Here is a 20000-nt window from a genome sequence, read left to right as displayed (position 1 = left end):
GAAGACAAACAGAGGCAACACAAAAACACAAGCTGAGTGGTCCGAACTACAGAAGAACCAGTGTGATTTTACACTTCAAAGAGACTGACAAGATGATGATTGAGCAAAAGTTAAATTGCTTAGTGGTGTGTTTGTTACCTGCTAGATCTTAGGTCCAGCAGCGGTGAGCCCGTGTTTAAAACAGAAGAGAGTCCTAGCGGAGATGAGTAGGGGGACGCAGAGCGAGGTAAGCCTAATAATAGAAAGCAAACATCCATTACATAAGTATCCAAATCATTATTATGACATTTTACTACAGCCATTAACCACAACCATAAAATCATTTATTTCTACAGTTTTAGAAAGGAAGGAAGGGGAGGGGAGTCGTACAGTGGGTCAGTTATATACTGTCTAGCAAAGCTTGCCAAGGACAGAGAGGCCATTTGTATGGAGATGAGACTGAGAGAACTGACTAGGCAAAACCAAGCCAGGACTCAACCCTTTACCTACTTCCCCCCTCAGAAATATCTCATCATCTGCAGTGCATTGCAAGGAAATCAGCAACTTGAAAGTGATAATAAAGATTAATGTTTTCAATTTAGAGAGACAGTAAATCTAAAAGTATTCCAACCCTATAAACGCACAGAAGTAAGGGTGCATGTACTTATGGATTAGAATCTCGTGCTCACTCATTTGTGGGTGTATTTCAATAAAAAGAAAATAGTTTGTGGATGAAACTGCCGACAAGGTCTGCAGATTGTCTTAAGTGGTTTTACATTTCTGTTAAGAGATGTTGTCGCATTTTCATATGCACTTGTATTAGCCCTTTGAGCTCTACAAGTCCAGTGCCATTTCAAAACAATCCAGATTGATAAAAAAAACACAACAGGGAAAAGGGTATTTTGGGTTGAACTGATAACCCAGTGACAACAATACTACAGCATAGGAAAAAAGGGGAGCGGATGAATGAAAGCTAGAATTAAATGTATACCAGCAGCCATGGCTCCAGATGGGATTGGTTGCAGGAATCCCATGGTGCCGTTTCCCATGGTGGGAATCAGGGGCCTGGAGGAGGAGGGGGCTATTAAAGGGCTCAGGCCTGTTGCCGTAGGAACCAACGGGGCGAGGCCTGTCATTGGTGTCAAGTGTGAGAGTCCAGGAGATGCCATGGAGATAGGGTTCAACATGGCAAGGTTTGTCCCGGACATCATGTTGGACCCAGAAGCCATTCCTATAACACACAAAAGTAAACCAGTCAGAACCAGAGCAGACATAATGCATACAGAGATCATTCAGACACTTAAAGTTAACAAATATCAAAATCTGCAAATTAGTTTATTTTGTTTTGCATAAATTACATTTTTTATTCTAATCGAGAGCTGCAATGGTTTGTCAACTAGTCAAGTACTCAATCGACAATATTTGCCAACAATTTTGATATTAATATCTATTGTTCAAAGAAATGTTCAAAAGTGGCAAAAGGTGTTATATATGCAGATGAGTGTTTATCTAATTTAAAATGTGCTAATTTTCACACATTTCAAACACACGAAAATCTGATCATACACACCTCTCTCTAAAAACCTTCAGAATAAATATAGGAATGAAACTGGTTGTGTTTAAATGTTTAAGTATGTCAATGAGGAAATATCTAATGATGATCTTTTTCATCGGGTGTTAATCGATAATGAAAATACGTTAGTTGCATCCCTAAGCTACCCGTTTCTTTCTGAGTTTAAGGGTGTGGATTTTGAAGAAAATGCATCTTAATTTCCTTTGCTAACTAACGTCACAGTATATGATAAAAACACTGTACCATAGGCTGAGTTGGACAGGACTGAGGTGCGCTGGTTGAGGGTGGGGGCGGGCACTGGAGGCTGCTTCATGATGATTGGCAGAGCTGAGGGGAGCTGTGTGCCCTGGAGTCTAAGCTTTATGAGCTTCATGGCGATGGAAAACTCCAACCTGTCCATCTTCCCATCTTTATTCATGTCAGCCAGAGCCCTGAGAGACAGGAAAAACAAAGAGTCATCACAGTGTTAATGTTCTGCTTCAAGTGAAAACTTCCAGAGAACCCGTGGCTCTGTGTGTGTGTGTGTGCGTGCGTGCGTGTTTCTAACCATATTTGAGCCAGAACTGCAGCAGGCAGCCCTGATTGGAGTAAAAACTTCCGGGCTTGCTCCCCTATAGGAAGAGACAGAAAGGGAAGAAACAGAGAATCAAAAGAACATTTAGAATTTCCAACACACATCGTTTTTCTGTACCTGCACATGCATGTCTTTGCCTGATCACCTGAGCAAGTCAACACCATTTCATTGTATGTAGCAACCTACAGTATATAAACACATAACTGTGTATTATTGTAATATATGAAAATGTATGTGCCTTATAATGGTGTAGTTTGGGTAAAACAGCATCATGAAATGTCCTGTCATGGAAATCTCTGTAAGTGTGACGCAGCACCAGTCTGGGAAATAATGTGTGTGTTAGTGTGTGTACCTGAGACAAAGCCCATTGATGGGGAGAGGGTGTCAAACTTCTGATCATGTTTGAGCCTCTCCTCAGGAGAGATCGCCCATACACTTGGACCACCTAGAGAGAAAAACAACACATTTAAAGCATGAAGAAGAAAACATGGGACATTTAACCCTCGTCAGAGATGCACTGGTCAAAACTGTCTGGTTTTTAGGTGTTTGTCAATGATCCATTATTCTACTATAAAAAAAAATGTTGCTGGTCAAATGTAAATGCATGGCAGTTTACGTCAGAGCCAAACGCAAACCATGTCGTTGGTGTGGAAGTTCTTTAGTTGGAGTGATGAAGACACAAGCAGATTTGTAAAACCTGCAGACTTGTCACTTGCTGCAGTTTTGGAGACAGTGCAAGTTATTTGTCAATGTTTTATTTCATTTAAAAAATAAATAAATGGTAATATATTTTCCGGTTGTTACACAATTGTCTTTGTATTCTGTTAATTAAAGTTCTTGGAAACAAAATAGAAATTGGCAAGTCAGCATAGTAAAACTTGCAAAGAAGAACCAAAAACAGGCAGGTGCACAAACAGAGGAGCTGAAGCTCAAGGCCTGGCCGTTGGGAGTGAACTGATATTGACAAAGTGATAATGAGTGATTATAAAAACACACGGTACTGTGCCACTTTGTGCAAGCAGGAGGGCAGAACAACACTTTCACGAGACAAAGTACACATCAGTGTTGAAGCCACAGTTTGTCAGCTGGCAGGAAATGTACAGTTCACTTCATCATAACAAACAGACAGTTTCCGCGCACACACACACACACACACACACACACACACACACACACACACACTCTCTCTTACCATTCATATTTGCAGGTGGCAGAGGCAGAGAGGGGGGGAAATCCTGACGGCGTCCTCAGCTACCGCTCGTAGCCATCTGCAAAACACACAGTCACAGCCCAGTCATCAGTCAATACTGCAGCGAGGACAGGGCAGGGGTGTCACTGAGAGGGGCGAGAGAGGAGAGGCAGAGAGAGAGAGAGAGATTCTGGTCGGTCAGCAGAGTCAAACAGGGCTCCTCCTGTTTCCTCAGTCAGGAGCAGCTGGCCACATCCCAAAGCTTTTACACCACTGCTCCAAAACTACCCACATGGGCCGTGGTGGAGGCAAAAACACCAATACTATACAAGCTAGACTCATAAACACACATTAGAAAGCATTTATCCTTGCTATCAAGAGATGTTTACAACTCATTCAGTTCTACAGTATGTTCGCCCTGTGGTAGCCTGGTGTTCAGCAGACATCAGTAATGCATGCTGCTGCCCAGATTTTAAGGCTACATGGTTGTGTGGAGTGACAATTCAAAGTTATATTCATGTACTATGGGTTGCCTCAAAAAAACAAAAACATTTTGAAGACTTATTTGTTGTTGTTGTTTGTTCATGGTCAGCTATGTAATTGCAAATACAACACTATGATTCTCAGCAGGTACAATGTTTACTATTTTATTTCAGTGTGTTAGCATGCTAATATTTGCTAATTTCCACTTTACACAATGTAAGCTTATGGAAATATTTTGAAGGCATTTGGTCATATACCTGATTTTCTTTTTAACTGATATAGCCTTGTATTCTTATTTTAATGCTATTTGATTTTGTCTGCATTTGTTGTATGTACTTTATAGTACCACTGACAATAGGTAAATAGTTTAACAAGGTTTAACAAAGCATAATCACAATAAAAAAGGGACAAATCTTTTCATATCTTATGATGGCACTAGTTGAAAAAAGTCAGAGGATTAACAAAGCTATTGTAACTTTTCCTGAAGACGGCACGAACGTGTGTAACAAATATCACCCCAATCCATCCAATAGTTGAGAGATCTCCCCTAAAACGGCTCGGCCCATATTTCTTTGGCAATACATCCAGCAGTTGTTACATATATATATATTTCAGTCTGAATCAAAGTGATTGACAGATAAACCCAATGACTTCACCATCAGAGCAACTCTGCAGTTTCGTTTCAAACCTTCCTTCCTGTCACCACACCTTCCTCAAAGTACAGTTGGTTGCATCATGCTTTAAACCCACTCTTGTTGAGTCAAGCGCATGCAAAGTGTGGGAAAGCAGCTCCTTCACATGAACGTGTTTATTCAATGTAGTGGGAGGGCACACTTTTTCTGCAAGGTTCAAATGTGTACGTTTTAGGTGATAACTGACTATATTTAAAAAGCAAAAGCAAAAGCGGAGTTCTCACTGTGTCGGTGATTCCATGTTTATCCATATTTATTTGAAAATGGTAACTAAAATAAAGGTTTCTCAGAAGCCATACGAGATGACACAGTCTGATATGAGTACGGTATTGTCGTCAAGTAATAATTTGTCCACATTTTTTGGAAGTGTGATTTTAAACATTGCCTGGGATGATCAGAGGGAAGCCTGTGGTAGGCCTCAACATGGTTAATAGCTCGTGTTTCTGTTCTTGTATTATTCTGGGTTTGCCAGCATATGTACAGTACAGGTCTCATATGTGACTGCAGCGCTGCTCCACCTGTTGAAATACCAACACAAATCTGCTTTTAGATCCAAAACTGTTTTCCCAATGGATGTGTGGACCTTTGCTTTGATAAAGTAGCTGATAACATAAGGCCCCATGTAAACTCTCAGCATAACGTTTTAAGACATTTATACAATAATAACATCTGTATAATGTGCAGTCTTACTTTGGATACGTTTTCCTTCGTATATGATTTTATTTAGCATTTGTGCATTTCGTTCTACTATGCACAATGACAATAAAGTTGAATCTAATCTATGTTACGTCACTGGTGTTATTATTAGTTATGTTATATTTTGTATTCATTTATTGTTCTATTGTTTTATTTTCTCTCATTTCGGAGCACTGTCTAGCACAAAATGACCTTCAGAAGGAGAAAAGTTGTATAAAACCTTATTCAAAGCTATTTTGTTTTCATGTACGTATCTTAAGAGACACTCGATATCAGACCACCATGAGGTTCTTTAGCTTTTCATTCTCTACTGGCGTGCTGAACACCTGCTTCCTCCATGACTTTATCTCCCCCATCACCCAGTCAGACTCACATGATGTAGGAGGAGGAGGAGGAGGAGGAGGAAAAGGAGGAAAGAAATTCCAATCCTTCTGCTCAACACTTCCTGCCCGGTAACCCACGGACACAAGCATTTCCCTGTCAGACGTCAGTTGACAGGAAGTGATCATGGATTTTGGCCAAAGACAGCTTTGATGTTCAAGAAAATGTGAACCAGAGTCAGAGCTTTGGTTAGAAAAGAGGCAGGGCAAGAACTGCAGACTGACAAGTGATTTTTAAGGAAGCTAAATGAGTGATTGGTGACTTGTCTGCTGATATGAGCTCATGAAAGAGAACATGAATGAGATAAAGGAAGAATGGGAGTGGAAGTGTGCTGTTTTTGTTAACATGATGTATGCTCTCACAAGGGCAGAGAACAGCATGGAGGCTAATCTACTGCCTGCCATCTGTCGCTCTCTCCTGTGTCAAGTCCTTCTGACTGCTGTGTTTCAACCTCACGTTTTTGTCTTATTCCCCTTCACTCTGCCCTTGTTCTTCGTATGCAGTCTTTGTGAAATATTGGAGTACAAGTGTCTGTTTAGAGACCTCTTTTTTAAGAATGTGCACAGTAGAAAGTCATGTTTGAAGGAATACTAACACAGACACAACACAACTGCATTGTTTCCATAGCATAAGAAAAGACAGGTGAACATGTAATTAAGTATGAATACATCTAGCAGAGTATCTAGAATTGTGCAATAGTCATGAACTCAGTTAACACATTATTCTGGCCAATGAAAATGGCTAACAACAATTATCTGCATAAGCCTGAGCGGTCCAATTTTGTACATACTTCATAGAAACAAAAAATGCCCAATATCTCAGATGTTGCACTGTTTTGAGTCTCTGATAATGTTTCAACAACTCTTTGTGTATATTACCCAACAAACTAACATGCCAATAACAGATGAGAGTGATAAGTCGACGGCATCAGCCATTCATTATGGGTCAGGCTCTAGTCATGGAGTTTAACCTCTGGTAATGCAACACTGTTGGAGTTATAATGAATAAATGAAAGATAGCAGTGGACTGTGGGCTTTCAGGTTTACTGTTTCCAGAGTGAGGGAGGAGTCTGGCTTTTCCTTAGTTTAGGCCTGCCTGAGCGACTGACCAACATTTGGCTGGCACAAGTGACTGCCTTCAGTAGTAGACTCAGCTTTGCAAACTTCATGCAAATCCTTTCTGAATAACAAAAGCTACAGGAATGCTGCTATAAAAGATGCACCGTTTTGATGTCAGCAGCATAGAAAAGGAGACACAAATTGTTGTTTTTTTGCTATGGGTGATTCTGCATGTCAAGCATGTTGAGCAGTTTTTATGAGCTCAGAAAAAACAGTTCCTTCTGGACATAAAGTCCTATCAATAATGACATATTGTCAACAAGAAGCAAAACTTTGATTTAAGCTCTAGCTACACCATTGTGTGAAGATGCTTTTGGAATAATTGGAAATGTTAGTGTAGCTTGGGAACATTTACTTAACGCCCCTTTATGGAAATGTTTTGGTAAGAGACAAGCCAAATGTATTATTATTCAGCATTTACCCTGATAACAAGTTAGATAAAACAATATTTTAGTGTTTTAATGAATGTCCTGGTTGATCAACAAATCTGATTTTAAAACGTGTTGTTAAAACACTGATAATAAAAAAAAACAATACACCCTCAAGGATCACAGCATTACTACTTAAAGCTGGTGAAGTCTTCCAAACTTGCTAAAAGGTACATTCACCAATATTGCAGTTATAAGATCTTTGTCAGAATAAGATTAAGATGGCACTATGTTTTACTACTGGTCTGATGCTGGACTTGTGTAAACACATATTAGTGTCCAGTGGACACACAGTAGTCCCATTACTGTTGTCATGGTTGGATATGTAAATAGACATATGACTCAGATTGAATCTCAACCTGTAGTTTACGGAATAACTCATCCACAGACATGGGGAGGGGGAAGGGCGACAGTCAGGTGATGATCGGTATAGCGTGACCTCATTCTTTAGAAAGAAAATCCTCCCTGCAGGTTGAAAGGTCGCGAAACTCAATTTTCTATAGTACAGGTGGCTTATAGTACTCAAAAAGAGAGTGATATGTAATACACACCGTGTTGCCAGTGTCTGGTAACTTTCTATGAGGATTGCATTAAATTCAGTGCAGACCACTGCAGCATTATTACCTGTACACACAACAGGCATCCGTGACAGGAGTAATTACAGCTAGGGATACTTTAGTATTCCTAGGACTATTTTCAGACCAATTTGCATAAACTCATCTCACCCGTCCGCCCTGCACTGCCGGTTGCTCGTAGCGTTTGTGCTCGTCCTACATACCTTCTGCTGCCTCCTCTTCAAAGTCCACAAAAGATTGTTTCATTTACAAAAAAGCAACAGTACAAAAAAGTTTCCAGTCAGAAAGATCATAATAACATAAATTAATGAGGCGAAGCAGTTGAAAAAGTCTGGATTCACTAAACGTTACTCCTGCTCTAAGCCTTGAACACTAATGCACGGCCGTTTGTTAAACCAATCCAAATGTACTAACTTCTTTCGGCCTACACATTTTCATTTGAATAAGAAAACAACAAGTGCATTGAAGTATATCTTAGAGTCCAACGTGAAACATATAATAATGAATTAATGTCTGGCTTGTGTATGGTGTTTAAATAAACACCACAATTCCTCAGAGGGGGGTGTTTCTTTTCATTTATGGCTCGCTTATGGCGGTCAGACCTCACCTTTAGTTCTGCTTTGGTTTCTCCAGAAAGACTGGGACATTTCCGTCTCTCCGTTAGTATATACAACACTGAAAACTGTTGGATAAATAGCTTGGTTGTCCCTGACCTTGGTACTGTCAGTAGCTTTGAACCCTGCATGTATTTTCCTCTTTGTATGTCTGTGCTTGTCATATGCTCTGTTTAGTATGCACTTGTTATACTTCACCTTGCTGCCATATAGACTATTTACCTTGACAGAAGAAAATACCGAACACAATGAAGAACCTGAGAGAAAAAGGATGATTTACAATGAACCTTTTCTCCTCTCTTCATTACTTCCTTCCTCATTCCTTGGCTGTCTTTTAGATAGTCATGTTTTCCTCTTTCTCCCTCTGTCTTTTCATGTGTCATTGTAAATATATGTCAATCTCTCTATCGCTAAATCTATACCATACCAGTTGTGTGACCCTGACCTGTCCTAATCACTTCTCTGTTCTGAAACAAGCACTGTCTGTTCTGCGAAATGATAGATTTTCAGCCGCCTGGCTCACTGACCTCACACCAATGACATCAACTCCATCCCGATGACTCTATCTCCCTCTCTGTGTGCGTGTGCGTGCGTGTGCGTGTGTGTGTGTGTGTGTGTGTGCGTGCGTGTGTGCGTGTGGGCGTGTGTTTGTGGATCTATGTAAAATAAAATGACCCAATGTTTCTTTGGCTATTCATCTCATTATTATTGTTTCCTGTCTTTCTGCCTGGTTCCCTCTCTCAGCAACTGCTGCAAAGATCTTTAGGAGTGTTTCAGACTGGTTTTCATTAACACTGTTTGCAATGCTGTGTTTTGTTTTCTTAAGAGGCAAGGCTGGCCTCTCCCTCCTTTAGTCTGCTTTGGCCCGCCCTGATTTGTTCATATGTCAGGTTATGACAGGAGTGGAGAAACATTGATATTTTATAAAACTGATATATAACTAAAACAGTGTATTTCTGGCAGTATTGTGTGTACAGTATATTCGCATGGGTTTCCTCTCATGTGTGTTAATAACGAAGGAGTAGGGGTTATCCGACTAGTAACACTTTACATCTCCACACCATTATTATAGTGCAAATAGTCACACTTGACAATAAATTGGCAATGCACCCAGTGATTGCCATACTGATAATGTTGATACTGTAATAATGATTAACATCGCCATCCTGACCTTTCACTCTGAAGAAAGGTCTAAGGTAAAGCTCATTTGGAAGGCATTCATTGTCTTGCTTTGAAGAATATTCAGTCTACAGACAGTTTGGTAACATTGAGATCAAAACCAGGTTGATCAGTTCCTTTTCACTTCTCTGACAAGCAATTATAAAATAATATCAGTAAGGTGAACAGCAACAATTAAAGCCCATGTTGAGCATTAAAGTACGAAGAATTAAAGGAAGCTACCAAGAACAGAAAGTATTTTACATTACAGGTAGTGACAGCAATAACAAGATTGAATGCTTGGCAAGCATTCAATCTCTGTATTAAACTGTATGTGTGTGTCTAAGCAATAATAGACAACAACACTCTCCTTTAACAACCGAAGGTGCATGCAAACATAAACGTTCACTTCAGTATTTTAGCATCATCTTCTCTACACGGAACAGCTGATACTCTCCATCCTGTAGCAGACTCTTTAACATGTACTTCCCATTAGGAACTGAAACATCCACACTGGACCTCTAATATAAAAGGTCCCGAGAATATGGAAAAGCCTCCATGGCAGTAAGCTAAATTGTAGACGTGCAATTTTTCAGTTAGTTTATCAGTGTGAGGTAATGATTGCTAGGTAATGAAAGTTGCATTGAAATTGTCAAAATAACATTAATTATAATATCAATGCAATCATGCAATCATTTTTGCAGGATAGCTTTTTAAGCATCAGTCCGCTGTAGATTGAAAATTAGGAAGGATTTTAAACAAAGACAAATGTCTTCTAAATCAAGTAATTTATACTCATCAATGAAGTACTCATAAACCTATGGTGAAGACAAATCTTTAGTAGCAACCCTAGTTGGAAATTATGGTTATTTATGGTGGATCTGATTATATAATTTTAGACAATTCTCAGATAAGGACACCCACAATGTGACAACCCAAAAAAAGGCCAAAAGAAAGAAATATAAAAGCTTGGGCACTGTTACTCCACAGTCTTTATTCTCAAAGGGAGTTGATCCTCCCTGTGTGAGTCTGAATGATAAACTGATAGAGTAACATTTCCTGATCACTTGTCACCAGACTGCAACCTGCTCAACTCGTTTGAACCGAGAGGAATTTAGGGGATTGACCGGCAAAGCTGCCTTTACGAAGGTAACACTGAACTTAGTGTGTAGGTAAAGATAATCAGAGGTAGAAAAAGTCATAAGATATTGTACTTAAGTAAAAGTAGAAGTAACAGAGTGTAGGAATACTCTGTTACAAGTAAGAGTCCTGCAACCAAAGTGTTATTCAAGTAAAAGGAGAAAAGTATTAGCATAGAAATATACTTAAATAACCAAAATCAAAATTACTCACTATGTAGATTGGACCATTTGAGAATGATATAAATGATATGTTTTGATTATAATTATTGATGCATTAATGAGTTTATCAAAGCTGGAAAAGGTGCAGCTAGTTTGTATTACTTTATATACTGCAGGGTATCTTGTGAATGTTACTCAAAGTCTTTTAAATGTTGATTATACTTTACATCATTAAACCAAATCTGCAAAGTAACTAAAGATATGAAGTAAAAGTACAGGATTTACTTCTGAATCGTAATGTGTTAGAAGTACAAAGTCTAAAATCTAAATACTCAAGTAAAGTACAAGTAGCCTACCTCAAAATTGTACTTAAGTACATTACCTGGGTGAATCTACTTCGTTACTATACACCACTGTCGATAATAATACCATGAAATCATAACTTAGCTATAGCTAACCTAACTCCCATCCCAGCCAGAATCACCTCCTTTAAATATAGTTTTCCTTTTATATTCCAGAATCAAATAAACTAAACGAACATCAACATGCACATAGTCCAAACACTTGTGAGCAACTTAAAAGTAATCTATGGAGACATGAACAGTATTAAAGTTACACTCATGCTTAGATAAGCAGTTTCGCTTGCTTACCTCTCTCACAACGACCAGAAAAACACCAACTTCCGAGCTTCCGGGGGCACTGAAGGTATCATCCGCCACTTGGGGACTTGTTCCCGGACACACTGCAAAGGTTTATTATCCGAAGAGAGCAGAATGTGTGGTATAAATGTCCAAGTTTAGCAGCGTTGCTCCTCAAAGTAACCTGTTGCTGACAGCTCAGTGTGCAACAGCAACAACATGGCTGACGTCGAAGGATCGCTGTTAACGTGTGAGCGTCCGGCGAGTGGGAGGAGAGAGAGGGAGTTAACAGATGGAGAGGGGGACAACTCGTGGGAGACAGATAAGGGAGAATGCAACACAGGACAACCCAAGTACTGTCTTTTTTTAAGCATAGGTGCATAAGAAAATTCCCATATTTTTTACACATTTCAATATTTATATCTACCTATCTTAAAATCTGCACAGCCTTCCACTCTGAAATATAATATGCAGTTTGTCATATATTCATTGTTCTAAGTTTTCTATTTGTTTTTTATTTCATCTTTTGTTGTTAAACATATTTAATTTTTACATTTAATTTTTATTATTTTTATATTTTTCTTTCAACTTATTTCCTTATGCTGTCCATACCACTTTTTAAAAGTTTAACTGAAAAATTGCGTGCACAAAGAAATATAATAAGCAAGAACACTGGTTTAGTGTCAAGATGTGCAATGTGGACATGTTAGTACACTTTAAATAGAAAATGTAAAAAACAGATATTTAAACGACAGTAAACAGGGAACGTTTTGAAATGTCTTCCTGTCAAAACAGCAGGGGTCAGACGATCTGTCAGCTGACTGGATCCGAGCAATAGGAACAGGTCAAAAAAAAAATATATATTTGTTTTTTAACCTGTTCCTATTGGTCGGATATATATAAAAATAAAAATGACACGATTTAATATATATATATATTAAATTGTGTCATTTTTATTTTTAATAATTACATCCACCTCACGAATACTCTTTTTTCTAATTTTCCAATAATGTGACTTTTAAAACCACTAAATATTGTAGCACTCTGCTCCATTTCAATTGTTTTGTTTCTTTAAGTAAGCAGACTGCAACGCAATATTAAATAACATCCCTATCATAAAGTCAAGTTCTACCAAAATCACATCACAAATCTCCTAACACTTACCTCAGTGGTTTTACTACATTACATCTGTGTAAGGTATCAAAGCTTTTGCATCAAGGATTTTCTTTTTTAATTGCATTTGCTTAACTCTAGTGAATATACAAAAATACAAAGTTATTTTGTATATTGTGCTGCTGATATGTTGTTAAATGTGTGCGTGATCTCACTGCTATAGTGGAGAAGAGCCTCAAATCAAAGATCTCAAACCTACCAAGAGTCCTTCTTAGTCCCAGTTTTCACATTATCCCATCAAAAGAAAGCTTTTAGTTGTGCAGCTCCACTAACTTGGAACAGTCTGCAAACATGTTTACAACTGAGCACTTTGGTTCCCCTGCATCATTTTAAAACTCGGCTGGGTGACATGCTGTTTGATACTCATGGTACCTGTCACTGTAAATAGAGTTTGTAAACTGTACCCTGTACATTATGTTGTATGTCATCCTTATTGTTGTTCTGTTGTTTTTATGTTACATGTGTAACTAATGTCCTGCAGGTCACCCTTGAAAAAGAGATCTTTTGATCTCAAGGGGCTTTCACCTGGTTAAATAAAGGCTACAAACAAACAAACTCCTTCTTGCTTTCCATATCTCTTACACTTTGCCATGGTGGGTCTTAATCCAGCAACCTTCTGACACATTGGTGGTCCAGAGGTCTATGCATTGGTTCTTCATGCAGGTGCTCAAGGTTCAGCTCTCAGGAGAGGGATATATTTTGTCTTCTGCTATGCTGATGTTAAATCTGGAGAAATGGTCCAGACATCTTTTTCTAACAAAGTGACGCGCATGTTTTCACCACCAAACAGCAAAGCAGATTCCTTGTATGTGTAAACGTACCTGGCAATAATCTCGATTAGTGGAGTACAAACTCCTTCATACTGTGGAGGCCCATTTTCGCCACCGATTTTATAAAAAAAGGTCCTACACAAAATAATGAGAATCCTCCAACAAATAATGACTTAGTGGTCTCAGTCAAAGTAAAATTCATTATTTGAGACATGATGTATATATTTAGAGATATTAACTCATTATTTTGAGATTACTTTTTTTTGTTGTCAATATTTCGAAAAATGTTGTTGTTTTTTTTAGACTTTCAGTTATTTTCTTTTTAATACTATAATTATTTTGGGATATTAGTTTTTATTTTCCAAAACGTTGTCATTATTTTGAGATATTAATTATTTAGATTTATTTTCAGAATGTCTGTCATTATAATTTCTCATTATTTAGAGAAACTATATTATTATTTTGAAAAACGAACTCATTATTTTTGAGGAAGCTTATTATTTGGATGTACTTAATGTTATTAGATTTTTTAAAAGTTGTTATCCTATTTTTTTCTTATAGCCTACTTGCAGAAATAAGCTTCTGTCAGGAGACACACAGAGTGGTATAATATACAGTATCATATGTTGATGAAAAGATAGTTTGAAGACTGTATAAATGAAATGAGGACGGTCTTGCTCCTCAACCAACTGATTGTGGCTGACATGTAACTCAGGATAATCTTCCGAGGCAACAGCCATACATTATTAATGTCTCCTGAATATTATTCCTATACTCAGTAGCACAGATGGTCCCAATAAGAACTGGTAATACAGAGTATCCAGAACTACAGTTAACCACCTTATGGGAAATTATTTAACTTACAGTGCCGGTTTAAAATAACGCCAAATTAAACTCACGTCGCCTACGTTTTTATTCAGGATGGCCAGTTTAAGTTTAAACGAACAAAAAAAACGACATAGCCCACAGTGCATTGCGGCTATTTTCCCTAACGCTTTACGACAGTGAAAGCGGTTTCTGACTTGACGTACCACGGTTCTACAACCAAGTTACTACCTCCATGTAAGTGAATAAAACATGTTTAATAAAAAGCCTCGGAGAAACTTTCGACAGAGAAAAGACAACTCTAGTGACGAGGAGGACGAGCGGAAGACCCGGGGACATGGAGTGGAAACTGAGGAGGCTCCAGTTGCGGTAAATAAGCCGGAGAAACTGTCCCAGGGCCGCGGCATTACGTGTAGCTCCAAGCGGGAAGCGACGCCTCCAAAGCCGGGCAGCAGCAGCGGAGAGGACGGGGATACGGTGGAAGTGACAGAAGAAGGAGGAGAAAGAAATAAAGACAGAGATGAGGTTGTGAAGACAACAAACTCAATTCTCAGTTTCTCTGATGACAAAGAAGGTAAATAAGTGGGGATATAGAGTTTTAAATCAATATTTTTTAAAGATGGACTCAGGTCAGACCGGGTCAGACGTTTACCCAACGTAGAGCAACCATAGACTGTATATATAAAGAGAGCAACATAATATATGAAATAAAATGTCAATATCATGCTCAAAACTATTTAAATGTACTGACAGAATGCATCTAATTAGACGTGTAACTTTAGGATTGTATCCCCAGGTACATTATCATAATTTACATTTATTTATATTATCCCCATTTCCGCTGCGTTTGAAGCCTTAACAGCAGGTTTTTGCTCATGTATCTATTTTCTTTATTATTTTCTCAGCTAAGGAACCAACATTTAAACTGAAGAAGTCTTCTGATAAAGCTGTGCTGTTCCAAGTGAAGAAGAAGGAAGCATCACCTGCCAAGACCAAACAAAGAAAAGGTATGCCACACTGATAGATGTGCCATTACAGACATAGATTTGTATTAAAACACAGTATACGTCCAATAATGATACGTCAGGTGCAAGGTTTTTAGATCTAATGCCTTCTCCCGTAATATAGAACAATAATGGATATTAAAAACAAGTGGTAGGAGGAAACATACTTATTTATGCATTTCTTAAGTGTAGAGGTGTGTTGTTTTAAAAAAGGTGCTTATAAACTGTATACATGTAGTAAGAAGTTTTCTCTTATTATAATAATGAAAACATGTTGGCTAACATCATCACATTGTGAAAAAATTTTTTGGCATATCTCCCTCTCCTCTCTCCCCGCCCCAGCAGGTAAAGTTGTCCCTCCGTCTGCTTCTCCCAGGCAAGACTCAGACAGTCAGGCTTCACCACATGATCTGCCCCGCACTGATGATGACGACAGCAATAAGGATGATGATGACGATGATGATGACGACAATGACAGTGATGAATGTGATGCCAGGTCTCCCTCAGCTAGCTCAGACTCCAGCCGCTCTGCTACTAAACCAGGTATGAGGTTTTTTTGTGTGTGTGTGTTTATACTGTATGTGTGTGTCAGAGAGGAAAACAGTCAGGGTTTTGAATCCACTGATAGATGTTGGTGTGTGTATGATAAAGGTTTTAGACAAAACTGCAGGGTCCTACAGAAACACTTCAAAATAAGCCTGCATGCTTTTGGAGAAATGTCTGTATAAGGTTTGCGGATGTGTGTGTGGATCAACAGTTGGATCGATGTTTGTTCCATACATGTTCATTGTCCATACCTGCATTTATTTGTCTTTACAGCAGTCATCCCTAATGCTAAAGAGATCAAGGCAGCTCGATGGCAGCGCCGCGCCAATCGAGCCCAGAAAGAATTCATTTCCCTGGGTAGAGACGGCCACAGCTCAGCTGGTAGCACCCCGGATCACTACAGCAGGGAAGATGACGAAGAAAGAGTTGATGATGACGATGATGAGCCGGATGATCACGAGAGAAGAATTGAGTTCGCCCCAAGACTGAAGAGCATTAGGGAGAGGATTGCAGATAAACTTGGTATGAAAAGCAGGGAGAATCGATTGTATTTTTCAATCTTCTGTTGTAGTAACTGAATTATACTAAAATAGTCTGTTGTATGAGCGTCATAGACATGAAACTAGGCTGGCTGTCTGAAAATCTCTGTGTCTGTTTTGCACCTAATTGTGAAGTTTACTATTTTGTATGTTTGTGTGTAAATCTAGGAGACACTGATGACAGTCTCTCAGGATCTGATGTAGATGAGCAGGACCTTTGGGAGGAGACACAAATCGAGAAGGGAGTCAAGAGACGGCCGGGAGAACAGGTAAAGATATTTGATATCTTTTTACTGTATTACATTTTTCTGTGTCTCACTCTTCTTGTATCTAAGTGGGATAATAGTTTATATTACTAAACACTCAAGGCTTCCATAAGTGTAACTATCCTCCTGAGTACTACAGCTGTTACATCCTTTATCCTTTTCTTTCCTTCCTGTCAGAGCCCATCTGGCAGTGAATCCAGCAGCTACAGCAGCAGCAACAAGCGGAACAGACAAAGGAAAAAATTAAAAGGGCTCAAAATACCAACTTTTCCTGCCTTCAGTGTCTCAATGGTCAAGAAGAGGATCACTGGAAAGTACGTTTCCTCCTTTACATTCTGTAATGTCAACAGGGATAGCATTTATGAATCAAATACTGATCTGATATAACCTAATATTGTTATTTAAAAAGAAAAAAAGAAAAACGTTAATACATTATAAATGTATTCAATTTCTATAATTACAGTTACAATTGTTTCTCTCTTTAGACTTGAATCCCTGAAGGAGGTGCACAGCGCCCGGCAGGCGGAGCTGAGGAGGATGGAGGGCGATGTGGAGAACGCTCGGGCATCCGCCGAGACTCTGGAGGAAAGTTCCTCTGAGAGACAACTCAGGTTTTACAGGGACACGAACCTCTATGTCCACAACGTGGTGGAGTGTCTACGGGAGAAGGTAAGAAAAGGAGTGAATCTGTTCTGTTAATGTCTTTTAACTGTTACACAAAAGCTAATGTCAATGAATTATTGTTTGATCTCTCTTTCTATTCAAAGCTCTGTGTCATAATCAGGCACTTTGGTGTAACACTAACAGCTTGTATGGAACAGTTTGAGCTCTCCTCCTTAAAACAACAGGAAGCTGCAGAATGTTCTGACTGGTTGATGATTTTCTGATTGTTGGCAGGTTGTGGAGATCAACTCTGTGGAGCTGGATCTGCACTCCCTGCTGTCCGACCACATGGAGGCGCTGTTGGCTCAGAGACGACAGAGGACCAGCGAGCAGGCAGACCGCCTGCAGCAGATCAGCTGTAAGTTACATCTGTGTGCCCACCTGTCTCTATTTGCATTGTGTCGATGTACAATGTGGAGCAAAATACTCTCCAGAAAGAATATGTACATGAACCCGATTGATCTATCCCACTTTTTTAGATGGCACCAATGAGCAGGGTGGAAGTCCAACTAATGGAACAGAAACTCAAAGGTGAGTGTACAAATATTTCTGTTATTTCTTTGGTTTATAACTTTTTTCATATATTTGATATCTTCTTTACATAAACAAGATTGAAATGGGTACTATACTCTACTTTACATATGTTAGCGGTGCAGACTCTGGTGTTAAAGCTGAAGAAGACTTTGATCTACCTGAAGACACCCAGCCCTCAGCAGAAGAGGAGGAGCAGCTGCAGAAGAAGATAGGTGAGAAGGAATCAAATCTAATAGACTAATGGCTTTCACCTACAGGCCAGATGTTTTCTTTAACACTACACTGTGATCGGATTAAGCGTTGCTCATGCTGCACTTCGCTCTGCTCTCTCTCCAGCTGATATCCTCTTGAGGTCCCAGGCGGTGTTTTCTGACGTCCAGGATGACTTTTGCAGCGTGAAGAAGATTTTGTCCCGATTTGAGGAGTGGAGAGGGTCTTACTCTGACTCTTACCACAATGCCTACATCTCTCTGTGTCTGCCCAAGTTGTTGAACCCCATCATTAGACATCAGCTACTGCCATGGAACCCATTAAAGGTACTTGTGGACACAAACACAGACACTAGCTCTTACATGCTCACAGATGTCATAGCACAACTTTTGACCTTTTTATATTTGTTTTGTAACAGAGTGACAGTGGGGACTTTGAAAACTTCCCGTGGTTCGCAGCAGTGGAGACATTTTGTCATGGTCATGGCCACGAGGAGCTGGAGAACACAGACAGACAGACACTGTCTAATGTCATAGAAAAGACCGTCGTACCCAAATTGACAGGTAGCACACACTCACTAATGAGGCATGTTTTAAATGTGTGTAATTTGGTCAAATGCAATAGGAAGAGCACATTGGTAAAAGCTATTTGATGTAGAGCTGCAACTATTAGTCAATCTACAGAAAAAATAAACACATTTTGAATGCAAATAGAGTAGGAAACGCCTTTTCAGCCTCAAATATAAACATTTCCTGCTTCTCTTTGTTTTATATCATATTTATCTTAAAGGTCCCATGTCATGGCCATTTCTACTGATCATAATTCCATTGTTGAGGTATACTAAAATACATTTACATCGTGCAATTTTCCAAACTCACATTGGTTTCTCATACAGCATCTCTGTATAGTATGTGTATTCACTCTCTGCCCCCCCCCCCTCTCCCTGTGAGCCCAGTGTCCGACAGCGAGACACCGCGGAACTCAGCCTGGGCACACACCCGCAGCTTGGCTGGGAGTTCGCTGACACTTTACGTCACTATACCCGAAACACGTCACTATACCCAAGAAGAAAACAATGGAAAAAGAGAAATCTCCAACGAGGCGTTCTGGGGCAGCATAGACAGGTCTTTTCTGTGTTAGAGTTGTACTCAGTACAGTACCAAAGGAGTGGCAGACCGGGGTGGTGGTTCCCCTTTTTAAAAAGGGGGATCAGAGGGTGTGTGCCAATTACAGAGATCACACTACTCAGCCTCCCCGGGAAAGTTTACTCTAAGGTACTCGAAAGGAGGGTCAGGCCGATTGTCGAACCTCAGATTGAGGAGGAACAATGCGGATTCCGTCCTGGTCGTGGAACTACGGATCAGCTTTTTACTCTCGCAAGGATCCTGGAGGGGGCCTGGGAGTACGCTCATCCAGTCTACATGTGTTTTGTAGACTTGGAGAAGGCGTATGACCGGGTTCCCAGGGAGTCACTGTGGGAGGTGCTGTGGGAGTACGGGGTGAGGGGGTCTCTACTCAGGGCCATCCAATCTCTGTACTCCCAAAGCGAGAGCTGTGTCCGGGTCCTCGGCAGTAAGTCGGACCCATTTCAGGTGAGGGTTGGCCTCGTTGGCCGCCAGGGCTGCGCTTTGTCACCAATCCTGTTTGTAATATACATGGATCGGATTTCGAGGCGTAGTCGTGGGGGAGGGGTTCTGCAGTTCGGTGGACTAAGGATTGCACCACTGCTTTTTGCAGATGATGTGGTTCTGATGGCTTCATCGGTCTGCGACCTTCCGCACTCACTGGATCGGTTCGCAACCGAGTGTGAAGCGGCTGGGATGAGGATCAGCACCTCCAAATCTGAGGCCATGGTTCTCAGCAGGAAACCGATGGACTGTCCACTCCAAGTAGGGAATGAGTCCTTACCCCAAGTGAAGGAGTTCAAGTATCTCAGGGTCTTGTTCTCGAGTGAGGGAACAATGGAGCGTGAGATGGGTCGGAGAATCGGAGCAGCGGTACTGCAGTCGCTTTACCGCACCGTTGTGACGAAAAGGGAGCTGAGCCAGAAGGCAAAGCTCTCTGTCTACCG

The 20000-nt window shown here is 40.0% G+C and overlaps 2 protein-coding genes across 2 annotated transcripts in view; one reads left to right on the top strand and one right to left on the bottom strand.

The window, feature by feature from the left end:
* Window positions 1-11649, bottom strand: part of LOC104966728 (intersectin-2-like) — a 12886-nt gene extending 1237 nt beyond the window's left edge. Inside the window, exons 1-7 of the mRNA XM_010795970.1 lie at window positions 11412-11649; window positions 3319-3461; window positions 2479-2571; window positions 2100-2163; window positions 1796-1983; window positions 971-1210; window positions 139-232 (exon numbers count right to left, since the gene is read on the bottom strand). Of these exons, the coding sequence (XP_010794272.1) occupies window positions 139-232; window positions 971-1210; window positions 1796-1983; window positions 2100-2163; window positions 2479-2571; window positions 3319-3325 (686 nt within the window). The 5' untranslated portion in view covers window positions 3326-3461; window positions 11412-11649. The remainder of the gene's footprint in view (window positions 1-138; window positions 233-970; window positions 1211-1795; window positions 1984-2099; window positions 2164-2478; window positions 2572-3318; window positions 3462-11411) is intronic.
* A 2704-nt stretch (window positions 11650-14353) lies between these two features.
* Window positions 14354-20000, top strand: part of gcfc2 (GC-rich sequence DNA-binding factor 2) — an 8114-nt gene continuing 2467 nt past the window's right edge. Inside the window, exons 1-12 of the mRNA XM_010795959.1 lie at window positions 14354-14741; window positions 15073-15174; window positions 15514-15714; window positions 15991-16239; window positions 16425-16525; window positions 16700-16836; window positions 17008-17191; window positions 17420-17543; window positions 17665-17716; window positions 17834-17931; window positions 18056-18255; window positions 18348-18492. Of these exons, the coding sequence (XP_010794261.1) occupies window positions 14420-14741; window positions 15073-15174; window positions 15514-15714; window positions 15991-16239; window positions 16425-16525; window positions 16700-16836; window positions 17008-17191; window positions 17420-17543; window positions 17665-17716; window positions 17834-17931; window positions 18056-18255; window positions 18348-18492 (1915 nt within the window). The 5' untranslated portion in view covers window positions 14354-14419. The remainder of the gene's footprint in view (window positions 14742-15072; window positions 15175-15513; window positions 15715-15990; window positions 16240-16424; window positions 16526-16699; window positions 16837-17007; window positions 17192-17419; window positions 17544-17664; window positions 17717-17833; window positions 17932-18055; window positions 18256-18347; window positions 18493-20000) is intronic.

This window comes from Notothenia coriiceps, unplaced genomic scaffold (assembly GCF_000735185.1).
Source record: "Notothenia coriiceps isolate Sejong01 unplaced genomic scaffold, NC01 NC01_scaffold00002209, whole genome shotgun sequence".
Taxonomy (NCBI): Eukaryota; Metazoa; Chordata; class Actinopteri; order Perciformes; family Nototheniidae; genus Notothenia; species Notothenia coriiceps.
The sequence above is the reverse complement of the archived record's forward strand: the minus strand, read 5'-3'. Positions and strand labels throughout refer to the sequence as shown.